Genomic DNA, 23,597 nt, shown 5'->3' on the forward strand with positions numbered 1-23,597 from the left:
GGGAGGCTGGAACTCCTGGTCTCAATCTTAGCCTAGCTGGACATCCTCTCCCCTGTGCAGCAATCAATCCTCCTTTTAAGCAGAAAGAGCAATCTATTTGGTGGGCAGGGCCTTTGGGGTGGGGGTAAAGCCTGACCCCCCAATCCACCCTAGGTGCCTGGCCCCGAAATGGACTTGAAGTTAGGATGTGCCTACACCAAGGGCTGTGTAGTGTTTGCCATTCTTTCAAAAGAAGCCTGGAGAAAGGACAATATAGGAACTGACGACCAAAGCCTCTGTTAAGTGAGCTTGATGAGGTTCACAGAATGAATTTTTTAAAAAGCAACCTAATCCGGTAATGGCATCAGCAGGCCTGGCATCCATCCAAGAGTTGGGAGCCGCAACATGACGAGACTCTGAGCTCCCCGGATTCCAAATGGAGAAGCAATGAGTGCCAGGGCACAGATGGGGCCCAAGCTGCTCAAGGGCAGCGTATGCCCAAGAGGGGGATGTCAGTCTGAGGCTGCTTCTTCACTACCATTAAAACTCAAGAAGTACGTGAGGAACAGTCTCTCACACACCCAAACCTACTTCACCCGGAGGGATATTCTTTACTGGGGCCGGTAACATCATAATAATGATAGTATGAGCCAGAAGCAGTAGCAGAGAGATAGCATGAGGTCTCTCTCGGCTTTATAGTCCCTGCCTCTTCATCTTGTAAAGCGGGAGATGCTGGAGAGCAGGGGCTAAATGGCCATTTCTTGATGGATGCCAGGATTTTGTTACTCCTGGCACCTACAGGGCTGATCTGCCTGTCGGGCAGATTAATTCCCACCCCCTTCCAAGGCTTTTTCACCAGATACAAAGGATTGCAAAGGCTTCCGGGCACTACTGGACAAGAGTAAGAAAAAAAACATTGTCTTAAATACCATCTGGCCCTCGTTTAGATCGGTGGTCTTAGGTCACTTAACAGTTCTCCCAATGTTAAAGGCTAGGAAACTAGGAATGACCACTCATCATTTAGGGCCCTGCTGGCAGCAAGGTCTAGCTGGTGAAGCCTCTGCGAAGCCTGGGGGTCAGTCATCTCTCCTCCATGTTTTATGTTTTCCCCTATTCTTATCCATCAGCTTCCTCCTCCCTCCCACCCCTCCTGCCCCCCACCCCCACCCCGCTTCAGTACCACTGCCTCCTAAAAAACACACCAGTCTTGACTCTGCCCAGCGGCCTCTTCCTAGGGCACTCAGTTTCCTTTCTTAAACCTTCTAACAACACATATAAGATTCCTTTTAGCTCCAAAAGGCCTCCTTCCACACAGCAAGAGCTGCCGCCAGCACCCGTCCCCACAGGCCATGACTGTGGTAAGGGCTCCAGTGTCACTTCCCTATCTGCTGTTGAGGCCCTAGGGCTAGCATGAGGGTTAACTCTACTTCCCAGCCATACACAGCACTGGGCTTATGGAAAGCGATGCTTAACAGTTAATTAGCTGGCCCTTAGGAAATTACTTGTACTTGCAAAGTTATATCCCTGCCCCCGTTTTTTAATTCAAGGGGAAAATGGGGTCATCTGAATTTTAATACAAAGTTTGTGAATTTGGTACAGAGCTATGACTCTACAATGAGATTTATCACTCCCTCTCCTTAGCATAAACTATTTCAGTTACTCAAGATGCTGGTTGGTTGTTATTACAAATGCTACTGAAACAAATGAGATGGCTTAAAAAAAAAAAAAAAATCAAACTTGAAACCTGCATTGAAAAAAAAAACCACTCATTAGTACCCAGGAAGTCAGCTCGGAGAAGTAACAGTATCAGCTTCCTGATCTCCACGGCAGAAAACCAAAGTACTCCCTCCCGGTGTCAAGCTTATCTGTCTGTGGCTTTGACTGGATCCTGTGAAAGTCTGTAGGGAACGGGTGGAGAGGTCTACAGAGACTCCAGAGCTCATGGGGTGGTGTAATATGTGCTCTGTCACATACTATTTTACACACACACACACACACACACACCTTTCCATATACTAAGGCACCTTTAAGGAACTGTGTCAGTTTTAACAATGTTTCTGTTTTGTATCTCTTCCAAGCCCTGAATAGAAAAAAACCTCTTGTCATCTGGGCAACAGCCTTCTCTGAAGTGAGAGCAGGATGGCCAGTGGTCTCCCCAGTGGCTTCCCTGAAACCCACCTCCTAGACCTGAAACTAAACATGACTCCAGCTTGCCTTGAAGACTAGATTATTATTATAAAAACCTTTACTGTTTGCGTCACGGAATTCTTCCATTTTCACCCAAACTACATGTTGGTATTTTCAAACAATCCCTTCAAGGGATCTTCAAGTAACACCTTAGGAACAATGGATTATTATGGGGTGGTGGACACTGCCAGAACTCCCAGGCTCTAGAGCAGCAGTTCTCAACCTGTGGGTCACAACCCCTTTAGGGGGAGATCACATACCACATAGCCTCCATATCAGATATCACATCACAATTCAAGACAGTAGTAAAATTACAGTTACGAAGTAGCAACAAAATGATTGGGGGGGGGGCGGTGTTCACCATAACATGAGGGAGAAACTGCTACAAAATGTGCTTTCTGTCCTCTTGATTTAATTTTTAAATTTTCCAACAAGGAGCTGGCAAGATGGCTCAGAGGATAAAAGTTCTTGTCATCAAGCCTGATGACCAAACACCCCCACCCCAACACACAGGATGGAAAGAGAGAACCAAGCCCTACAAATTATCCTCTAACCGCCGTAAGAAAGCTTACCACGTGGACACGCCACATGCGCACACATTCAGCAAACCAATAAATAAAATATTAGGATGCCTTTCTAGGTAAGGCTTCCTTTACTGAGTGTGTATTCATGAGACAGAGGTAAATTCGGCATAGCTAGAGGTAAGCTCGGCTTTTCTGTAAACTTACAATGAATATATTTCTTTCTTTCTTTTTTTTTTGTTTTTTGTTTTTTGTTTTTTTTTCCAGTCATGGTTTCTCAGTATAGTCCTGGCTGTCCGAGAACTCACTCTGTAGACCAGGCTGGCCTCGAACTCAGAAATCCGCCTGCCTCTGCCTCCCGAGTGCTGGGATTAAAGTCGTGCCCCACCACCGCCCGGCTTGGATCTACTTCTTTAAACCACATTTACAGGTACATGTCTACAGGCATGTGACCCAAATCTGGAAGCGTTAATATCACTTCTTAGACATTTAGCCTACACTGGTCGTTCCCCTCCCCACCAACAGGAACATGGAGTGTGCTCACAGGGAGGCAAGGTATGTAGTTTGACACCTGTGGGCTCTACTAGCTCATCCAGGGGTCCTGCATCAGTCTGAACCTCAACTATAATCAAACACGGCAGCCTGAAAGAAGGGCTCCAGGCCATCCGGGCCATCCAGGGGGTGGGGGCCTCCTGCCTCAAATCTCCAGTCAATGTGACCCCACCCTCCCCCAAGGTCTACCTCAAGAACAGCCAGGGCAGGGAATTACTAAGAGGCGTTTTAAGGCTACTCAACCATCCACTTTATCCTTTAAATAGACAGCTCAACCTTAAGCAGTTACAACCAAAAAAAAAAAAAAAGCAAGCAAATAAAACAAACCAACCAACCAACCCCACCAGGTTTGGTAGGCAGGGACCGCTCCCAAAGCACCTGCATTTAAGGTACAGTATTTTAATTAAAGAGCCTAGCACATTCTATGTGCTGAGCAGGAATTATTTCTAGAGCACCAAGACACATTTATTGATCTCTTCGCTCTCGCCTATTCTCACAGATAAGAATCTCTGCAGATAAAAACTCTCTGCCCGATGACATTTCCCCCCCAACCCCCCACCCCCGCTTGAAGAACAGGCAAGTGTGCAATCAATCTCAGCCCAGCTGTCTCACCTCCCCCTTTAACCCTTGCGGGCCACAGAGAAACAAACAGTGCAATAAAAAAAGCATTTCAAAGAAGTTCTGCCACAAAAGCCACCTCCCCAGCAGGCTGCAGTTTACTGAGGCTCTGGAGAAGAACTGAAAAGGCAGAACTGCCAAGACAGAAACAAGCTGGAGTCCAGATTCGGTCATCATCCAAACACCCGCCACCCTCACCCCCCTCGGCCACGCGGGTTATCACTAGTTTGCCTTTCAATGGCAAGCCAATCACTTGAAAGCAATCAAAGGGCAATAATAAGAATTTCCTTTTGTCCAGACAATCTCCACAGCAAGCCAAGGAAGGTTACAGCTTATTCCATTTTTCAAGTTTCATGGCATTTCTACTTGAACAGGAGGGCTGTCATTACAGAACGCTTAGCTGGTACGTACCTCTGTTCTTTTAGCTAATAGACTTAGATTACCCTGCTTTTAAACAGTCCCAGATACTCCCCTCTCCACACATGCACATATACACCCCAGAGATAAAACAAAGCTGAGAAGAATCTGTTGGTGCAAAATGAGAAATCAAATCTCAGCCTGGCTCAGGTGCTTGCTATTATAAACTATGACTAAGAGACATGAATTTCTCTATGATGCAGCTCTCAAGAGAGGCAGCGTTCTCCAGACCGCTCTTAAACCTGTTCATTCGCCAGTGACTAATGCTCTCTAGAGCAGCTCTGTGCTGCTCCAATTTCATCAGCCAGCTTTGTCCTTGGTAGCTGTGCCTGGACCATAAAGCTCCTGAATGTGTTGAGGAGAGCCCAGAAAGAGCAGAGCAGAGCTAACTACGCCCTGCCAGCCTCACGAGCCATTTGTGGGACTCCTCGATGCACACATTACCTATCTTAAGGAATGAGCACCCAAAGGCGATTCAACAGGAAGGTCCCAACAACCACATGAAAAATGAGAGCAAATCAAGGCACTCAGTGCCCACCCGTTATTAGCATGGAAGACACAATACCGACACGTTAGGTAGAACCACAATTAACACAAATCCTCCAGGAAGTACGTGCTGTACCGTTCAAAGGAAACCAAAAAGTCAGATTCATCACCGGCTCTGCCTTAATGTATAACTCTCCATTTGCAGTGCTAGTGGGCTGGGCCAGGAACACTAGTGGTACATGCTAGGCAGGTTCTATACCACTGAGCTATAACCTCGGCTCAAAGACTTAATTTAGAAAACAAAATGAGAAAAGGATTTGAAGAAAATGTTGGTTTATAAGCACTGGGGGCTGAAGATGGCTCAGTAGTTGAGAATACTTGCTGCTCTGGTTCTAGAGGATCGGAGTTCAGTTTCCAGCACCCAAAGGCTGCTCAGCATCTCCTGCCACTCTAGTTCCTGGGGACCAAACAGCCTCTTCTGAGCTCTGCAAGAACCCCCACCAGTACTGGTTTTGTGTGTGTGTGTGTCCCCTCAACTCAGACACATCTAAAAACAAGCAGATGTTTGATACAGAAATCTTATCTAGTATCCTAATTTAAAATTCCGGAGGTCAAGCTGTTAAGGTAAAAAGAAATTTTACTGAAATTATATTGAGTAAGTCATGCATTCATGAGAGCCAGAAATTATATCAATAAAAAATAAGAGACAAGTCTTCTGGATTAACCCTGAATTATTAAAACGCAGGCACACCATTGTCCAAATCTTCTGGCTATCGCTGTAGAATGAGCATATTCTAGATGGAAATAATCCAAGGCCAAACAATTTCAGAACAAATGTGTCACCAACACAAAGGTACTTACAGTTGTCAGACTGAAAATCTGGGACAAACTGCTCATCATCGGGAACTTGTGCTGGAAAGAGAGCTGTGTTTTAGATCTTTGCATTTTACTAAAAGGCACAGTGAAAAGTTTTACACAGAAAACAGGACAGTCAAGAAACTTGCCTTCAGCTAGCCAAGCCTCCTGCAGTTGGCTAAGATCCTGAAACAACTCTGGAAACAAACAAAAAGAAAGAAAGACTCAAAATGGGGCTATTTCTTGTGCTAAGGAGCATCCAGGAGTCTGCACACCAGTGTTTGTGTGACCTGAGGAAGCCACAGCACACAGGGACAGCTGCACTACCTTCAGAATCGTGAGCCAGATCTGTGTCCACAAACTTCCTCTTTCTGTCAATCAAAGGTCGCCCCCGACAGTCCTCTGATCGAGATTTCTGAAAGAGGCCAAAAAAAAAGGAAGATTCAAATGCAGGAAAGAGGTGAAGAGAGGGTCCACCCACGCCTCCAGGGAGAAGACACACACCACAGAGGTCAAGGACAAATCAGGACAGAAGCCAACTCACCCCCGGGACCATAAAAGGGACTTGCTGATCACAAAACCCATCCATGGTGCTTCCAAAGTCTCCGCTATCACTTTGAAAGGCTTCAGCATTGAGTAGTTTCTTGGGGGTGGTAAAGATACTCCTGTAACATGGATTTGGAAGATTTAAACTGTGGCAGGGGTGGAGTGGCTTAAGTTTATACAATTCTTTCCTTCTTGCCTTCTTACCTCTCTGAGGTCTCTAAATATACTTACACACACACACACACACACACACACACACACACACTTACTTTAGTATTGCCTGCCTGTCTACCACAAAAGCCAAAACCAACCAAAAAATCAAATCCCTCCCTTACTTGCACTGAAAAATGACCTTCTAGGACATTTGTTGCAGGGTTTTTGTTTTGTTTTTTAAGATAAGTTTTAAATTAAGATTTGCCACTTTATGATAGGAACTAGAGAAATTGGGTGTTCCATATTCCAAATGCATGGTGTGTCTCAAGTGCATTTTGTAGGTATATGGTAAAAATACTAAGTACAGTTCCAGGAACAAGCTGATCAAAAGTATACTTTCTTCACACACACAATTCTTTATTTAAACCCAAACCGTCTGTCCAAACAGGTGTGTATACCTGAAATGACACAGCATCTCCATGGCAACCTACAAAGATTAGCTGCCATCTACTCAATTTCTAAAATAAAACATCTATAAAAATGAGAGATAAAGGAAATTCATTTCCACTGCACATATTTAAACATTTCTACCAAAAGGCAAAAAAAAAAAAAAAAAAAAAAAAAAAAAAAAAAAGGAAAAGAAACAAAAAAACAGAACAACAAACACCGTCATTAAAATCTTTCAATGCAAAAATATCCATGAAAAGAAAACTCCCTGTTCTACAATGACCTCAAATCTTCAACAAAAACAGTCAACCACTGGTAAGAGCTGGGCTTGGAACTAAATCAAGAGGGGAGACACTTTTCTAGCGTGGGAGGAATTACCTAGCAAGTTTAGGTGTCACCTTCCTAAACACTTAATTTTCCAAATAAAAACTCAGGTCAAAATAATGGGGGCATAAGAGGTATTTATTCACCTCAGGTCTGAATAACAGACAGGCCTACCTAGCATTTTCTTTTAAGTTGTACACAAACTAGGGAACACTTTTCACAGTAACCATTTCCATCTGACTTGTTTTTCACGCTGTGAGCACCATATCAAATTTTCATAAGTGAGCAGGATACAAGAAAACCCTTCACAGCCAGCACTTGGCCCAAGTAATCAGATATTTTCAAAGTCAAAGGAAAGAGAGTTTGCAACTTCCTAGAAAAACACTTCTGCCAGCTTGCCTTCCTTCCACACAGTGCAAACATCGTTCAGAATGAGGCCTCTCTTGAATGTCACCAACCAGTACCCAAATCTGAGAAATCTTTAGTAGACTGGAGAAGAAAGAATTCTGTGTTGTATTTTTTAAATTTTTGACTAAGTTGTGGCCTCAGAAATTCTTAAATGTCTGTTGTGGGTTAAGAGAACAACGTGTAGGAAAACCAGAGGATAAAATATTTTTAGAAGCTCATGATGCGCAAAAAATATCCTTTGAAAAAAATCGGTAAAAAGAAACTGCCCTAAGAGATTCCAAAAGCAGCAGCAAGGATCTTCTAAGCAGCCCTTCGAGTTCAAGAGCTGGAAACGTCGTGTTCAAAGTATCTTTTAAAAGCCTGCAGGGAAGGCTTCGGTTCATCCTGGAGTTTAAACCACTTCCTTTGTGTCGTCGTAGTCGCTCCCCCCACCCCAGCCCCCAAATCCAGGGTGCCCCCAGGAAAACTTTAACTGGGCGCAGCGACCGGATCGAGGCCCCTCCCCGTGGCGCGCAGCGAGCCTGGTTTTATGAATGGGAGATGGAGCCGCGGCCGCCACCGCAGGTAGAGGCTGTAACTGGATCCCTCGCGCCCGGCCCCATTCACAAAACAAGACACACTTCCACCCAATTCCCAGCCTTCCCATTCATGAAAACTCCTTCAGCTGCGCCCCCGCCCCCACTCCCAAAGCACGCTTAGCCTCCGACGCAGGCCCCTCACCCCAGCGTTTTAGGAAGAAAGCTCAATGCTTCATTCACAAAAAAAGGGAGAAAAAAAAAAAAAAGCCTCAGAGCTCAGAGCCCAAGAAAGAAACCTGCTTCATTCATAAAGTCACCCACATTCAGAAAACGAGGTGCAGCGCTGGCCGATACCAGCAGCCTCATTTGCTCCTGATCCCACATGCCGCCTCCCCTCATCACCCCCTACTTAATCAGTACCCCCTTTGCGAGGGAGACCCCGAATCATTCACGAGGTTCCAGCACACTCTCCGCAGCCTCGGAACCGGTTCTCTCTTCCCCCAGGCCGTGGCTCAGGCGGCCCCAGTACCCTCAGCCCTAAGAGGAGGGAGTGGGGGGCTGCGGGCCCGCTGCCCAGTCTCCAACTTGCCAGGCCTGCAGAAGTTCGGGCAGATCCTGCACCCGCAGGCTGCACATGTCGGTGTCATTTAACTCTCGGGGTTCTGAAGCAGAACCCCTGGAACTGCTGCTCGCCTCCCCCCACCCCCCATATTAAGAGTCGCGGAGCGTTTCTTCTCGCGAGCCTCCCAGGGCCCTCGGGGGCCCACAACTTCGCGCCCCGCACCCCGTTCTTGCACCCCGCTTCCGTAGCCTGAGCCGGGCACCCCGTTCCCTGCACCCGCTCCAGCACCCCGGGTGCCTCCTCCGCGGCGTGCGGAAACCCGTTCTCCGCTCGCTCCGGAACCGCTAGCCGCCCCCGCCCGATGCCTCCCAGGAACCGAACCGAACCGGGCCTCGGGGGGAGGGGGCGGCTAGCTCCGGGAGTCACCCCAAGCACGCCCTACTGAGGACCCAGAACCAGTCCGCACCTGAGCGGCCACTCCGCGCGCCCGCCTGCGCGCCTCCGTGGCGGGCTGGGCCGCAGCGATCGGGGATGAAGACCGCTCCGCGCGCCGGCCTCCGGACTCTGCGCCGCCCTGCAACCCGCTGCAGCACTGGCCCGGCCCACGCCGGCTCCGCCCGCCGCCATTGGCCCGCAGCCCAGAGCACACACGTCCCCATTGGTCGGTGGCCATCCCCGCGGCTGCCCATCACCTCTTGTTTACCCTGTCTTCAGGCAAATCCAGCTGGGCCGCCCCATCATCTGCGGCGCCCATTGGCTAACGGTCGGCCTCCCTCAACGCCCTCAGAGGTCTGTTTTACATAATTTATGCGCTGGGCGCCATTGACCAATCAGCACCGGCTTGTTTATATAATGAATGTAAGGACGTTTTTCATTCATAAAAAACGCGACCTGAGGGGGAGCTTAGCTGAGTCAGTGGAGCTCTTAAAGGGGCCACTCGCGAAGTTCCCCCTGGCCTCGGCCTGCACCGCTCCTCCCGCCACCCCCGCGCGGGGCCGCTTGGCGCCAGGCGTTCGCAGCTGCAGCAGCGAGCTAAGTTATCATTTTAGAACTCAGGCGAGAGGAATTCGTCATTCCACACACAGAAACTCGCTGACCCGCCTGGGCGTTCGGCCCATAGAAACACAAAAAACGGAAGCCGAGCCCTCTAATCTTAGCTACCTTGAAGAGAAGCCTTAATTTTTTTTTTAAACCAGGTTTCCAGTGGAAAGAATAAGTAGTTATCTTCCTTTAAAAACCTGAGCTTTTCCAGATCTTAGTGATGTTTCATGTTGCCGAAGCCTAAGGCCCGACCCGATCGCGTCTTCTCGGGCTAATAATTGCCTCTGAGCTCTGCAGGCAAGAGGCTACAGCCAGAAACCCGGTTCGTGGACCGCACCGGGCCGGTAGAGGGCCTTGGAAGCACAAATCCCTTTGAAACGTGCGTGCAGTTAGACCGCTTGCTTCTCTCCCGGGCTGCTTGTTTTCCATTTAAGTGTTGAATGCAAGATGGTGTGTTTGCGAATTAGATCCCGTGCAGCTGGGAACCGGGAGAAGCAGTGTTGCTTGCCAAAGGATCGGGCATTGACTGCAGTTGTTGAGATTCTTAACAGGGTGTTCCAGGAAACAAATAAAACAATCCTCTGCCCCTTCCAACTCCTCATCCTGCTCCTGCCACCGACAATGGCCGTTCTCTTCTTTTCCCAAGGATGCTAGGGTGCTTGTGAGCGAGTTCTGTTCTCTACTAACCCGGCAGCAAGGTGTCAACGTTTGGAGAGCCTCAGCAAAGCGGGTCCCAAGTTGTTATCCTACGGGTGCCCAGTTCCCCACAGTGGAACACGCGGTGTGGATTTCTAGTCCGCGGCCTTCCCCCTCCACCCCTGCCCCCCAAGCTTGTGGATCAGAGCTGGTACTTGGTGTGTTGATTACAGTCCTTGACCAGTTTGAATGCTGGGATGAGACCTGCACCCAGGTTCAGTGGGCTGAGTTATCGGTTTTGCCGGAGACTGGGAAGGGCACCAGTTGAAGTGTGGGCAGGTGCTTTGAACTTTTAACGAGCAGTTCCTTGATATTTAATTTCCTGCCTGAGCACAGAGCTTCCCTTAGCTCCTATTCTAGTTGGTGGCTGTAGAGTTTGTCCTCTTGTACCCGTGTTCCCAGCTTGTTTCTGACGTCCTGAAGGCTTTCAATTCAGCTTCTTGCAAGGCCCACACTAGTTCCAGATCCTCTCTCACCGGCTTGGTCCCATCACCGCCATCCCTCCCTGTTCTCATCCCAGGCCAACCTCCTGCCTGGTTGAAATTTCTTCAAGAATTTCCTACTCCCCTTTGCTTAATTGTCTCGGGTCCCAGTCCTCTAAAAGTTCTGTGGCTTGCTGTATCAGCTCCAGTGCAGGCCTCTTCACAGTGGTCCCTTCACATTCCTTACACTCCATGCCTGGAGTGTGGCTCTAGTGACCTCTGCCTCAGACCGAAGCTCTCCATTCCTCCTTGAGAAGAGAAATTTGAAAGTGTGTAGCAATAAACAGGGGCTAACTGGAATGAGGGAAAGTATTGTGTGTCATACTTGATTTATTTATTTGTTACTCTTTGAGACAGGACCTTGCTACGCAGCCAGCCGGTTTGGCCTGGAACTCACTATGTAACCCAAAGTCACATCCAGCTAGTTGTCTATTCTTCCCCTCCTCCTAGGTGTTGAGAAGGCAGTCATGTGCCCAGTAGTCCTGGGTAGTTATGGTAGTTTGGGAAGATCATTGAGAACTTGCCTAGAAGGCACAAAGTCCTGGGTTATAGACCCAGCACCACAGAAAAGAGAGAAGTTGATAGCCACAGTATCATATGTGGGGAATCATGCTTCATTAAAGCTATTGGTAACTAATAACTTAGTCATCCAGCAAACATTTAGGATGTACCAGATATTCAGCCAGATCCTGTGCTGGGCCATAAATAAATAAATAAATAAATAAATAACTTATAGAGATGAATGAGCTCCAGGGGTTGCCTTGGGCAGCCCGTAGTCACACAGTCCTCCACAGTCTAGCTATTTCCCCACAGTGAGGCAGTGAAAACTATTAATATCTCCATTCTACAAATGAGAAACTGAGGTGCGACAGGAGTCCCACCTGTGACTGTGTTAAGCTAGCCACCCGGCAAGGACATCCGAACAGAGTCCAGAGGCCAAAATGGCTTCCACTCCTCTCTTGCTTCTCTATCCCCATTCACATCCCACTGTCTTTCTCTTGTTATCTCTGCCAGATAGGAGAGTTAAGGGTAATAAGAGAAGTTTCTAGTCTAATGCCTGGATCTCGGCTCCTAAGAACATATTTACATAGGGGATTTGTAGAACAAGTGCTCTAATTATCATTCCTTCCCCTCCAGGAGAGAAACAGTTTTGGAAAAGGAAACAAAAAGAGGCCCACCCCCTGGGACATTCTTCTTGTGTCAATCTAGCCTTTGTCCTTGGGCAGTAGCAAAACTCGGTCACAATGAGAAACTAGACGCCTGTTCTTCACCACGTTCAGTTTGCAGCGTCAGTTAGAGGAGGCAATGAGGGTGAGGGGAAGGGAGGAGAGGAGGCCCCAAGCCTGGCTGCTTGCCTCCTTTTACAGGTCTGCTTTCTACATGGTCCCTACAAAATGCCAAAGCAAGCTAGAGTGTAAGGCCCCAAGCCACCTTTAAGCTGGTATCCAAACTGACGGACGTGCTCCGGTTGTCCCCGTATCGCCTTGTGCCTCCTGTTTCACTATGGCAAGTGTGGCCCTGGGGTGAGGGCACATAACCAAGGATGTGAAGACAAACACTAAATGGGACAGAGATGTTTTCTTCAAGGGAAAGGTCAAGAATTCAGTCTTATTTTCTAAGATTTAGGAAGAAGTGCCCGAGGCCTGAAAGAAGAAAAGAAAATATTCCACCGTCTGTGTCTCTTTAAACAAATCGGTGTCCTGTTGCTCCTTCCAGCCAGGGGACAGTGAGGTCCCACCTTTACTAGGAACTTCCTCTGTTCAGTTCCACATAAGCAGCATTATTTCAGCCTGTACCCCTCTGCGGGTGCACCATAACGATCACCTCTGTAGGTGAAGAAACTGAGGCACAGAGATATCACAGAGCAGGAGAGGGTTATGGTCCAAGTGATGTGTGTCTTAACAAGGGTCTCAGCTAGTGGTTCTATTTTGAGGGCAGCAAAATGTTTAGGAGGTGGTAGAATTGGGTCCTGGGGGACAGGCTTTTAAAGGTTGCAGAGTAGACCCTGGCTTCAGAGCATCCTCGCCAGCCACTTCTCGGTATTTGTTCCTCCTCAGCCATGGTCAGAGCTGCCCTTCCTGCTCAGCCAGACCAGAACTCGCTAAGCCAAAGGCCAAAATAAATCTTCCTTGCGTTCAGTTGTTTCAGTTGAGGTACCTGGCCACAGCGACTCCAAAATTAACTAATACAGAGAGTGTATCACAGGGTTTCCCCAGAGCCTGCTATTTAATCACAAGGCTGAGCAGTGCAGCCCATTAGAAGCTGTACCCTTGAAGACAAAAGCCTGCTTTGGAAAAGCCAGGCTCTATTTGGAGACTTTGCTTAAATTAACCCGCTTGATCCTTCTATCAACCCTATGATCTGTATCCCATCAGTCTCCTGTTTGCTAGATGTGGTAAGTAAGGCACAAAGGTTTTGGGAAATTTTTTTCAAGGGCATGTAACTAGTCAGAGAGAGACTCGGGAGGGAGCCGAAAGTAGATCTTAAACAAGGCCTTGCTCTCTGGCACTCTCCTGCGTTAGTTCCCATCTGAGGTTCCAACTCTTCATGTGCTGCTCTCACAAGAGTAGTTCTCAGGAAATTTGCTCCAGAAATCCCACCTAGACTTCGTCGGAATTATCCTGGGCCAGCAAGGATACACCTTCATGAAACCCACATCAGAAAAAGAAATTGTATTTCCTGAGCATCTTCCATGTCTTAGACACTCCACATGCAGTGCCTCACTCAGCGTCCCCAACCCCTCTCACAAGCAGCACTAAAACACAATTTGCTGCTGGAAAACTAAGATTCAGTGATGAATGTCTTCTAGTCTCCACACATGCACACACAATTGCACCCACACTGGAACACGCACACATGCATGTCTGTGATGTCTCATGTGAAGCAGCATGCCAGCTGGAATGCATTGTTCCTGATGCTATGACTGGAAGGCTGGGAGGAGCCCATATCCCTCTCCTGGCTTTATTTCCTGACATAGTCTCCCTCCTGTCCTCTGCTAATACTCCAGTCTAGATGTTACGAAACAATCGCTTTCAGGGAAATCTGAAGGAACATGAGAAATTAAGACTTCTGAGAGGGGGAGGATGTCTTCCTTAAGCCCCATCCCTCCACCAATACATACACACATACATACCCACACACATACATTCATAAAAACATAAATGGCTTCACATTGCCTTTCATAACCAGGTCCCACTCTGAAACAGCTCCGGCAGATCAGTAATTCCATGAGTTTCTTTTGAGCCCATCCCCCACCTCTAGCTACAGACATGACTACTTGTGGAACCAGTCACATGCCAAGCTTCTCTCTCTCTCTCTCTCTCTCTCTCTCTCTCTCTCACGCTTGTTCCTTCTCCCTCCTTCCCCCCCCCCCCAGTAGAATTGCCTGCCCCACATGAAAGACCCTCAGGCTACGGGGCTTTGAAGGGAACCTGTGTCTCCTCTGTTTTGCAGCTCCTTCTCCACCTCCTACTGACAACCAGAACTTGTAGTTAAAAGCGGGAAGTCTCCAGTCCCTTGGTGCCTTATGTCCATCTTAGTTTTCTTCCTCTGATCTGGCAGCCTAGAAACCCCAAACCAAGCCAGGCATGGTAGTTCATGCTTGCAACCCCCCGGCCCTTTGCCAGCCCTTTGGAAACCTTCAAAACAAACGAAGTTTGAAGTGGGCGTGGAGAAGGGCTCCATGGGTTCAGAGCAAGGCCTGATGTGCCTGCCCCAGTGATTCTGTAGAGGAACTTGATGTGTGGACTCGGCAGATTCTATTTTGACTGACTAGAGTCCGCTTTTTGCTTCCTTTTATGCCCTTGGTGGTGAGTTTCATATGAGCAGAAGTTGGGCCTTGCTGTGACCTTTTCAGACTTTATTCTCAACTCAAGAGCAGGGTATCTCATGCTTGTTCGTTGGTTGGTTGGTTGGTTGGTTGGTTGGTTGGTTGGTTGGTTGATTTTTTGTCTGCCTGGCGCTATGAACGGTCTTGCGTTAGCATCTCCCAACAGCACTACTGGAAGACCGGAGCTAAGGGATAAAGGAGCTGGCCTGCTTTTTTGTTGCAGCTGAAGCACAGATGGCATGATTGTCTGGCCTTTGGCTTTTGGCTTGGTCTGTAGGCACTCACCTACACTGAGGTTCTACGGGATCTACTGAGTGGGGTGTGTGTATTTTGAGTTGAACAATGGAGAAATAATCAATGGTGACTGGTAGTGGGTGAGATACTCCATCCATGGACTTGATTACTTGAGCTGACATGGCACATCCAGCCTGACATTTTAGCCTGAGCCAGGCTCCTTATCTATTGCCACGTGAGAGCAAACCACCATAGTAAGTATTAGAAACAAATGAACATCTTCCCCCACTGTCTCTTCCTAACTTCCTGTCTGGTGTGCTTTGGCTCTGGGGAGAAGGTAGCATTGATTAAGACGGGGACCATCCCAAGGTCTCCTTTCTTTTTGTTCCTGCCCCTCCTAGGTATCCATTCCCATCAAGAAGTTACACCAGGCCTGGTGTGGCTCACACCTTTAGTCCCCGCATTTGGCAAGCAAGGACAGGCAGATCTCTGTGAGTCTGAGGCCAGCCCAGGCCTAAAGACTCAAAACATTAGAAAAATCCACCCTGGGCCAGCCCTGCTAGGGCGGGGAGGTAAGTCAGTAAAGTTTTGTTTCATAGTCTGCTGTCTCAGTTAGATTTTGTTTTGTTTTGTTTGTTAACATGATGCAATCTAGAGTCATCTGGGAAGAGGAACCTCAACTGAGAAAATGCCTCCATCAGACTGGCCTGTAGGCAGGTCTGTAGGACATGTTCTTGATTGACCACTGATGTGAGAAGGTTCACTGGGTGGTACCACCCCTCGGAAGGAGGTCCTAGGCGGTATAAGAAAGTTGGCTGAGCAAGCCAGGGGAGCAAGTCAATAAGGACGGTTCTTTTGTGGCCCCTGCTTCTGTTCCTGCCTTGAGTTCCTACCTTGGCTTCCCTCAGTGCAATATGACTCAGGATTTGTAAGTCAAACAAGTGTTTCCCTCCCTGTGTTGATTGGGGCCATGGAGTTTTATCTCAGTAATAGAAACCTACCTACCTAAGACATGTGGAGAATGCAGACACAGAGGTCCCTACTTTGTGAAAACGTACATCGCCCACACTTAACAATCCATGCACTTTTCTGTACATGCTCTACATAATAAAAAAGTATATAGGTCAAACAGGCCACCTCTGAAATGTCCAAACCTGATCTGAAAATCCCAGCTGGGAGTCAGATGCCAACCATTTAGCCTCCCAGCCATGGGATGCAGCAAGCACACAGTTCCTGCCATGAGACACAGCCAGGAGAACAGGAAAAAGGGACGGGCTGAGCACACGTAGGCTTGCCAATAGTCGCTATGTCCCAGGCTGCCAACCGATTGCTCTTACATGTCTAACTAGTAAGATAGTAGGGCTAGAAGGAGCCACAGCTGAGGCAGGGCTAGATGGGAGTGGAGGGCAGTCATCAGATGTCTTGGATGGTCATTGACAGGACAATCGTTCACATTTTAAAATAATGGTTACATCTCATAGGTAAAAACAGTCACCAAAACCCAGAAATGGCTCTAAATACATCCTCTGTCATGCTTCTGATTAAACTATAGATCACAGCATCCACACAGCCATCCATGGTGCTTGTGGCACACATTCCTCCAATAGGGACCCTCTTAAAATTTTGTCTGAACTGCGCAACTCCATCATGCAGTACTTGGCGGGTGGTCACTAAAGACTGACTTTATGAATGGCCAAGTGATTTCTGCTACAACAAAGCACTGTCCCCAAGAAAGGAGACAGTGGCCGCCCTTGGAGGACCTGCGTTTGGCATGTGCCTTTCTGTTCTGCCCACATAGTGGAAAAGGAAGGATCAAGGTACTGGTAATGGGGCCTTTCAAAAGCTCAATATTTGTACCCAGGGAACCACTTTCCTTCCTAGCAGCAAGATCTGGGTCCTGAGAAAGTGTAATTCATTTTGGTCACAACTTAGGTGACATGGAGCTTGGTAAGACTATAAAGCCCCCCCTCAGCCTATGGTCGCGTAGGAGAATCCGTATCACACCTGAGTGCTGTTTCGAAGGACTGGTGCAGTTTCCTGGTGGAGTCACCCACCCTGTGTCTCCCAACTCCTCCTACAGAGCTGCTCCCCATCCAGGGCTTGGCAAAAGTGAAAATGTAGGACAACCACTCTCCAGTGTTCTTATCTGGAGAGAGTAGGAGGCTGTGGGGGCTCCTGGCTTGCCTGGTCTTCACCCATGTCTCTTGTTTCCTTCAGATGAGCATCCCAAGATATTCCATCTCACCCGTCAAGTTACATCTTGGTTGGGAGAATTCTACACACACTCTGCCTGGAGCTCCCTCTGGCTCTTCCTCCATGTTCCTTCCATAACCTAATTGTTCTGTATATTTATCTGAGTTTTATCTTAACTTTTCCTCTTAGGTATGTTTACCTTGAATGTGGAGGCTGACCTCAGGGCCTGCTCTGACAGAGCCTGCCTGTGTCATGATAGGATATAAATGCTAAATATGGCTTCCCCTTCCTCCCTACATCTTACACTGCTTTTAATGATGAGATGTAGTTTTTCATTACAAGATCCATGTTTTACCTGTTCTGGCCCACGCATTCCTGACTAGAACGTGGGTAGCGTTCGCTAACACCCATGTGTACACCTTGTAAATGTGAATGGTAACTAGGTAATCCATATGGCAGTGTGGTGATAGCTCCAGACTGGAGGAAGGCACCTGTGTTGCGTGCTGTCCTTCTCAGTGCGATGAGACACTTCCTGTAGAAAGCGTTATCTCAGTGTTTTTCCCTCCTAATGCTTTGTGCCTTCTTCATCCTCACAGACTGCCAAAGAAATGCAAAGGGTTCGGTAGGATCCACACAGAAACAGAAGACTCTCAGAGCGATGAAATCCTGCTGGATGCTGGAGTGTTCTTGGCAGGAGGGAGCATGGTGACAGGGGCAGAATGTGTGATAAAGGGCACAACTGTGCATTAGTGTGTGACATGATGTGGGGAAAGGGTCTGACACAATTGTTGTCATGGCTTTGGCTCACAGCGATCATGCTTTTCTAAGCAGAGCACCATGGTGTGTGTTTGTTTGCTTGCTTTTTAAGATTATCACTGAGGGCTGGAGAGATGACTTAAGAGCATTTGCTGTTCTTCCAGAGGTCCGGAGCAGTTCAGTTCCCAGCACCCACATCAGTCAGCTTAACTGCCTATACTTCCAGCTCCAGGCAGGGATCTGATAACCTCCTCTGGCCTCTGCAGGCAGGCAGCTAAGCATACATGCTGTACTCTCTCTCTCTCTCACACACATGCAAGTAAAGTTAAATGTTCTAAAAAGAAATAAAAGACTATCCTGAAAGTATGTGGCACGTATTACATGAATCAAGACAACTGAATTAGTAGAAAATGGGAATGTATATGGGCCTAAAAGGCCACAACCACGCACACATATTTATGAAATGCATGAGCTGTGGAGGGGCATGTGCTGGGCTGTCCCCAAGGCTTTCCGAGATTAGCCACTCAGGACTTGTTCACGTCTCACCTGTGAGTTCTCCCAGGAGATAGGCAAAGCTGCTGGTAACAAAAATTTAACAAAAATTATTGGGGAAAAAACCTTAACATTGAGAAAATTGTATTTTTGTGCACAGCTTGGACTAGATTCCATCGTTATTCTATTTTAGGGAAGGAACTTTTCTTTTCAGCCTAGGGGACTTGTAAGGGCCACTCAAGAACTATCTGCTGGACCAGGAGGGCTGGGTTGGCTGCTGCTGGGTAACAGAGGTAGGCTGGGATAGTAGGACAGGTAGGGGAAGGGGTGCCGGACAAGCTGCAAGACTGAGATCCCTCTGAGCAAAGAGTCTCGGGAAGTTCTGGAGCAGTGACAAGTGAGAGGGGATTCTGCCACAGTGGGGAAGACATGTCCACTGACTGTGAAGGGTGTTCAGTACCTCAGAGCAGAGTGAGGAGCCAGGAGCACAGAATTTGACTTGGATGGAGACATGGGCAGACAGAGAAACCACTCTGTCCCAGAACTCAGTCTGTAAACCAGGCTGGTTTCAGACTCAGAGATCTGCCTGCCTCTGCCTCCTGAGTGATGAGATTAAAGACATTGTTACATCCAGGGTGTCAACAACAGAGGAACCACTCTTAAGTGGTCTCCTAGACCTAGGCCAGGACTGGGCCCAAAAGAGGAACAGAGGGGCCTGTCTAGGCCTGGTAGGGCGTGAAACTGGTCCAGCAGATTCCATCGATGCCTCTTTGCTAGTTCTCTAGGACAGAAACAACAGGACTTTCAAATGCCTGGTGAACCTAGGGGGAGCTCCAGAGGGGTGGGGTGGGGTGAGCAGAGCCCAGAGTTGCTCCTCCCATGGTCCCCAGTAGGGATTCTTGAAGAGTCCTTTATTAGGACTAGTTGTGAATGGCAGACACCCATTCAAGCCATTCTGAGCCAGAGCCTGAATCCAAGTCCACACAGACTAGTAACTGAGTCCTGCAGGCTGTTGGCTATTTAACAAGCTCTGATGTGTATCTTGCAGGGGTGTGAGAGCTGAAGCAAAGAATGTTCCTTCAGCTGGCATTCTACTTACCGATGAGGACGCTATAATTTGTTTTAATTCATGGCCTAATCCCAAATCTCACTTTTTAAGATGGGAGATAATTCCAAAACTATTTGTTCTTGTCAGATTTATATATTTACCTTGCAGTACTGGATCTTGGACGAAAGGCCATGGGTGTGGTAGGCAAGCTCAGACCATGTTATTTTGTTTATCCAATCTTCTTAACCCAGTCAGGGCATCTGTCTTTGAAAAGCTTTAAAACAGTTCATAGTACAAAACACAATTTCCAATATAAATACAAATTATAATACAATGGTAATTACAAAATACATATGTATTGTATACAATTAGGAAGACTTCTTAAAAAGATTAAAAATAAATCAGCAAGCATCCATCATCTTAGAAATGAATACAGTTAACATTTGAACATATTTCCTCCCTTTTTTCAATGCAGCTTTACATAATGGAGACATTTTTTAATGTATATCTTTGCATTTTGCCTCACATTTTATCAGGCACATCTCCAGGATGTTAAACATTCTTTATAAACTTCATTTTAAAGATTTACCTAATATGTCTTCTATTGATTATTTGTCCTCCTACTTTTCTTCCTCATCCACCTCCTTATGTTTTTGTTGTTGTTGTTGTTGTTGTTTTGGGTTTTTTTTTTGGTTTGTTTGTTTGTTTTTCAGACATGGTTTCTCTGTGTAGCCCTGGCTGTCCTGGAACTTGCTTTGTAGACCAGGCTGGACTTGAACTCACAGAGGTCTGCCTGCCTCTGCCTCTGCCTCCTCTGCCTCTGCCTCTGCCTCTGCCTCTCTGCTTCTGCCTCTCTGCTTCTGCCCCTGCCCCTGCCCCTGCCCCCCTGCCCCTGCCCCTGCCCCTGCCCCTGCCCCTGCCCCTGCTGGGATTAAAGGGATGCTTCACCACCATCTGGCTGGTTATATTTTTCTTAACTGTTTTCCAGTGTGGGGGGTTAGCTTTGCTTCCACAGACCTCCCTCTCCCTCTTCTCTCTCTGTACATGTTCATGTATATTAGTATAAACATAGCCAGGGCAGATCTGGCCAGACCTTGTTGCCCATTTTCAATGAAGGCGAGCTTAACCTCTCACCCATTGTGAATGGATGCTGCCAGTCAAAGAGAAGACTGCACTAGAAACTTCCCATGTGGCTTTGGGAGTGGGGATAGCACAGGGAATAGGAATACTGGGATCCACTAGAGGAGTCTTACTATCCTATGTTGTAATGACAGAATCTAGGAGACCCTCTGTTTTCAGAGAAACATGCTTTCCAGACCACTTATTTATTGTTTATCTATGTATTTATAGTGGGGGAGAGAGAGAGAGAGAGAGAGAGAGAGAGAGAGAGAGAGAGAGAGAGAGAGAGAGAGAGAAACATACCAGTGCAAATGTGGAGGTCAAAGGGCAATGTTCCCGAGTGGATGCTTTCCTTCCAGCTTTCTGCAGGCTGTGGGGATGGAGCTCAGGTCAGCAGGTTTGACATCAAGTGTCCCTTCCTGATGAACTGCCTCACCAGCCTTCAAAAGCTTGTTGAATTGCCCAGATTAGTAGCATTGTAGAATCCTCTGCTAGGGAACAAGCAAAAACCAAAGATTTTCCTAGCTGACTGTTCCTGGGAATCATTTCTTCTCCCTGACTTCTGCAGGCTTTGTTCATGCTTGCTAATGAGCAGACACAGGATGAGGGTACAAGATAGACAGACACCTTAGTGGGAACAGGTAGTTTCTGGTCAGCCTGCAACAAGAAAGGGTTCAGCACACATAGCTCTCTCGCTCTCTCTCTCTCTCTCTCTCTCTCTCTCTCTCTCTGTGTGTGTGTGTGTGTGTGTGTGTGTGTGTGTGTGTGATCAAATTGCAGCTTTGACATTTCTGAGTGTGTAGAATGATAGGAGAAGGGGAGCCTGTGGTGGCCCAGGTCCCAACAGGCTTACGGCAAGCATTAGTTACAATTGGCCAACAGGATGCTTATCATCCAGTCTTCGTTTGCCCTTCTCTCTGAGAAGGAGAGAGGCACATTTGCCTTCCCTACTGCGGACTTTCTATTTCCACAGTTCTTTGAAGTGCCCTCGAGATCTAAGCGGCAGCCTGAAAGCAATGCTGTGTATCTTTGCAACAGATTAGAACATATTCACATTTTGTTTGCTCACAGAGCAAATATTTCCCTTGGAATGAGGCCGAGGTAGCAGAGCAGGACCAGACAAGGCCAGACTTCCAGGATGGCCTCACGGCCCCCAAGGCCTCATGGAGCCATTCTCCTGGATCACTTCATTGAGTCTTGTAGACACGGATGGGTTGACAAACTGAGCCATTCATTTATAGAAATCGATACTGTTCGGTATGTAGATACAGAACACTGTGCAGGGCAAGTAGGGATAAGCATGTTTGGTGTTAATGACTCTAACCAAGGCAGCAGAATCTACAAAACTCAGGACAAAAAGGTGTTTTGAGGTGGATAATAATTCAGTTGGTGTTTGTGGGCATAGTATGAGATGTAATATGGGGTGAATTTGACTCTATGTAGGGGGGTGTGGTAATGTGTTTCTAAAAACAGTAAGTCTTGATGGTGAGAGTGTGTAGTGATGACTGTGGTGCGTGCATGTATATTTGTGTGTGTGTGTGTGTGTGTGTGCATGTCTGGAGTAGCCCAGTTAGAAATGAGGTGGGGGAAATCTTAGTGGTAAAGCTGGGTAAGGATAGCCTGAAAGGTTTGTTATGTGGTGGATACAGGTGTGTGTGTGTGTGTGTGTGTGTGCACATGTGTATGTGCACACACACTAACACGGTGGTGTGGGGACGAGGTATAAAAACCTTGCTGTTGGTGACAGGTAGGTATAGTGCTGGCAGGATGGGAGGAGGACCCAGCAGGCAGAGGAACTATGGCAGCTAAGGCCCACGGGCAAAGGAAAACTCTAGTGGGAATGTCCAAGGGAGGCAGTAAGGCAGAGAAGGGATTTTATTTTGGCAGGTCCTTTCCGAGGAGGACAATGCTCCACCCTCCTGTTTCTCAGGCTCGTGAGAGGACCTCGGTTAACCGGATTTGTCTCTTTCTCTCGAGATCAAAGCCCAGTGTGGAATGGACTGAATGTTTGTACATTTACTAGACCTTTCTCAACCCAGGCTTCTACACCTGGCTTAGTGTGGAGAGCTTCCAGTCTCTATAGCTCTTAGAAAAGCACAGACGCCATTAGACGTGGGGCAGAGACATTCACGTGGCAAAATCTTAGAGGCAGAGGTCAGAAACAGCTCCAGTATGCCTCTCTCTACCTTGCTTAGGTGCTAGGCATGGCTGCCCTGAGTCCATTGGCATGCCATGGAATATGAAAGCAGCTGTCAGGATAGCTCTCTGTCTCCCATTTTGGTTTGCTTTATATGACTAGATCGGCCCAAAACTGTCTCACAATCAAACCTTGGGCATATAAGAATTATTTATTTGGTTTATTAGACAGAGATAGGAAACTACATTTATAGCTGGTATGTTTGCAAGGCACTGAAATGGTTCCTCCATTTCATGTCCAGCTTTGTAGTTTCCTTTAGGAAACATATTGTCTTAACTTTATAAATATAGATATTCAGGCTAAGAGAGATAATGTAGTCAAACCTCTTTAATAACCCTTCCAGCAAATTCTCTATCACTGGTCACTGACTGAAATAGGAACCCAACTCTATTTGTCCTAAAGGTCATGCCCTTTCTTTCCATAAGGCTGTGGGTAATTCAGTACAGGAAAAGAATGGATTTTTATCATCAGTCAGGCTGAGGTTCAGACCAAACTCTGCTCTGTGCTGGCTAAGGGTGTCATGGGACACGGCCTCTTGCCTTGAGAACCTAGAGCCTCTAACAGTCCAGTACATAGTCCCTGTCCTTCAGGGACACTGTGATGGATCATGCAGATGGGAATCACAGGGTGCTGCAAAGTGCTTCGATGAGGAACCCCCTGATGCCAGGGCATCCCCTCTAGGTGACCTCATTCCAACCATGGGCTAGCAATGCAAGCATCAATTCATGCTAGGTTTAAAAGACCTACTACAAACCCAATAATGCCACATCTCACTAACATTTTATATTGGTTACATATTGAAATGACAATATTTAATATATGTTGCCTCAACATTCCTTATAAACACTGATTTTATCTGTTCCAGTTTACTCTTTGTACATGATTATCAGACATTTTTAGATTTACACAGTGGATCATATTATGTTTCCATTAGACA

General features: G+C 47.3%; 1 protein-coding gene across 2 annotated transcripts in view; it reads right to left on the reverse strand.

Moving 5' to 3' along the window:
- Etv5 (ETS variant transcription factor 5) overlaps positions 1-9,135 on the reverse strand; it is a 58,812-nt gene extending 49,677 nt beyond the window's left edge. Inside the window, exons 1-5 of one of the 2 annotated variants that reach the window (XM_085832129.1) lie at positions 9,040-9,135; positions 6,160-6,280; positions 5,943-6,030; positions 5,765-5,812; positions 5,622-5,672 (exon numbers count right to left, since the gene is read on the reverse strand). In XM_085832129.1, coding sequence (XP_085688255.1) covers positions 5,622-5,672; positions 5,765-5,812; positions 5,943-6,030; positions 6,160-6,204 — 232 coding nt within the window. In that variant the 5' untranslated portion in view covers positions 6,205-6,280; positions 9,040-9,135. Of the gene's footprint in view, positions 1-5,621; positions 5,673-5,764; positions 5,813-5,942; positions 6,031-6,159; positions 6,281-9,039 lie in introns of those variants that run through there. The other variant, XM_085832128.1, reaches the window with a different exon arrangement.
- Between the last annotated feature and the right edge of the window lie 14,462 nt (positions 9,136-23,597).

The sequence above is a fragment of the Mus caroli genome, unplaced genomic scaffold (genome assembly GCF_978045245.1).
Source record: "Mus caroli unplaced genomic scaffold, Mus_caroli_1 scaffold_17, whole genome shotgun sequence".
In the NCBI taxonomy this organism is placed as follows: domain Eukaryota; kingdom Metazoa; phylum Chordata; class Mammalia; order Rodentia; family Muridae; genus Mus; species Mus caroli.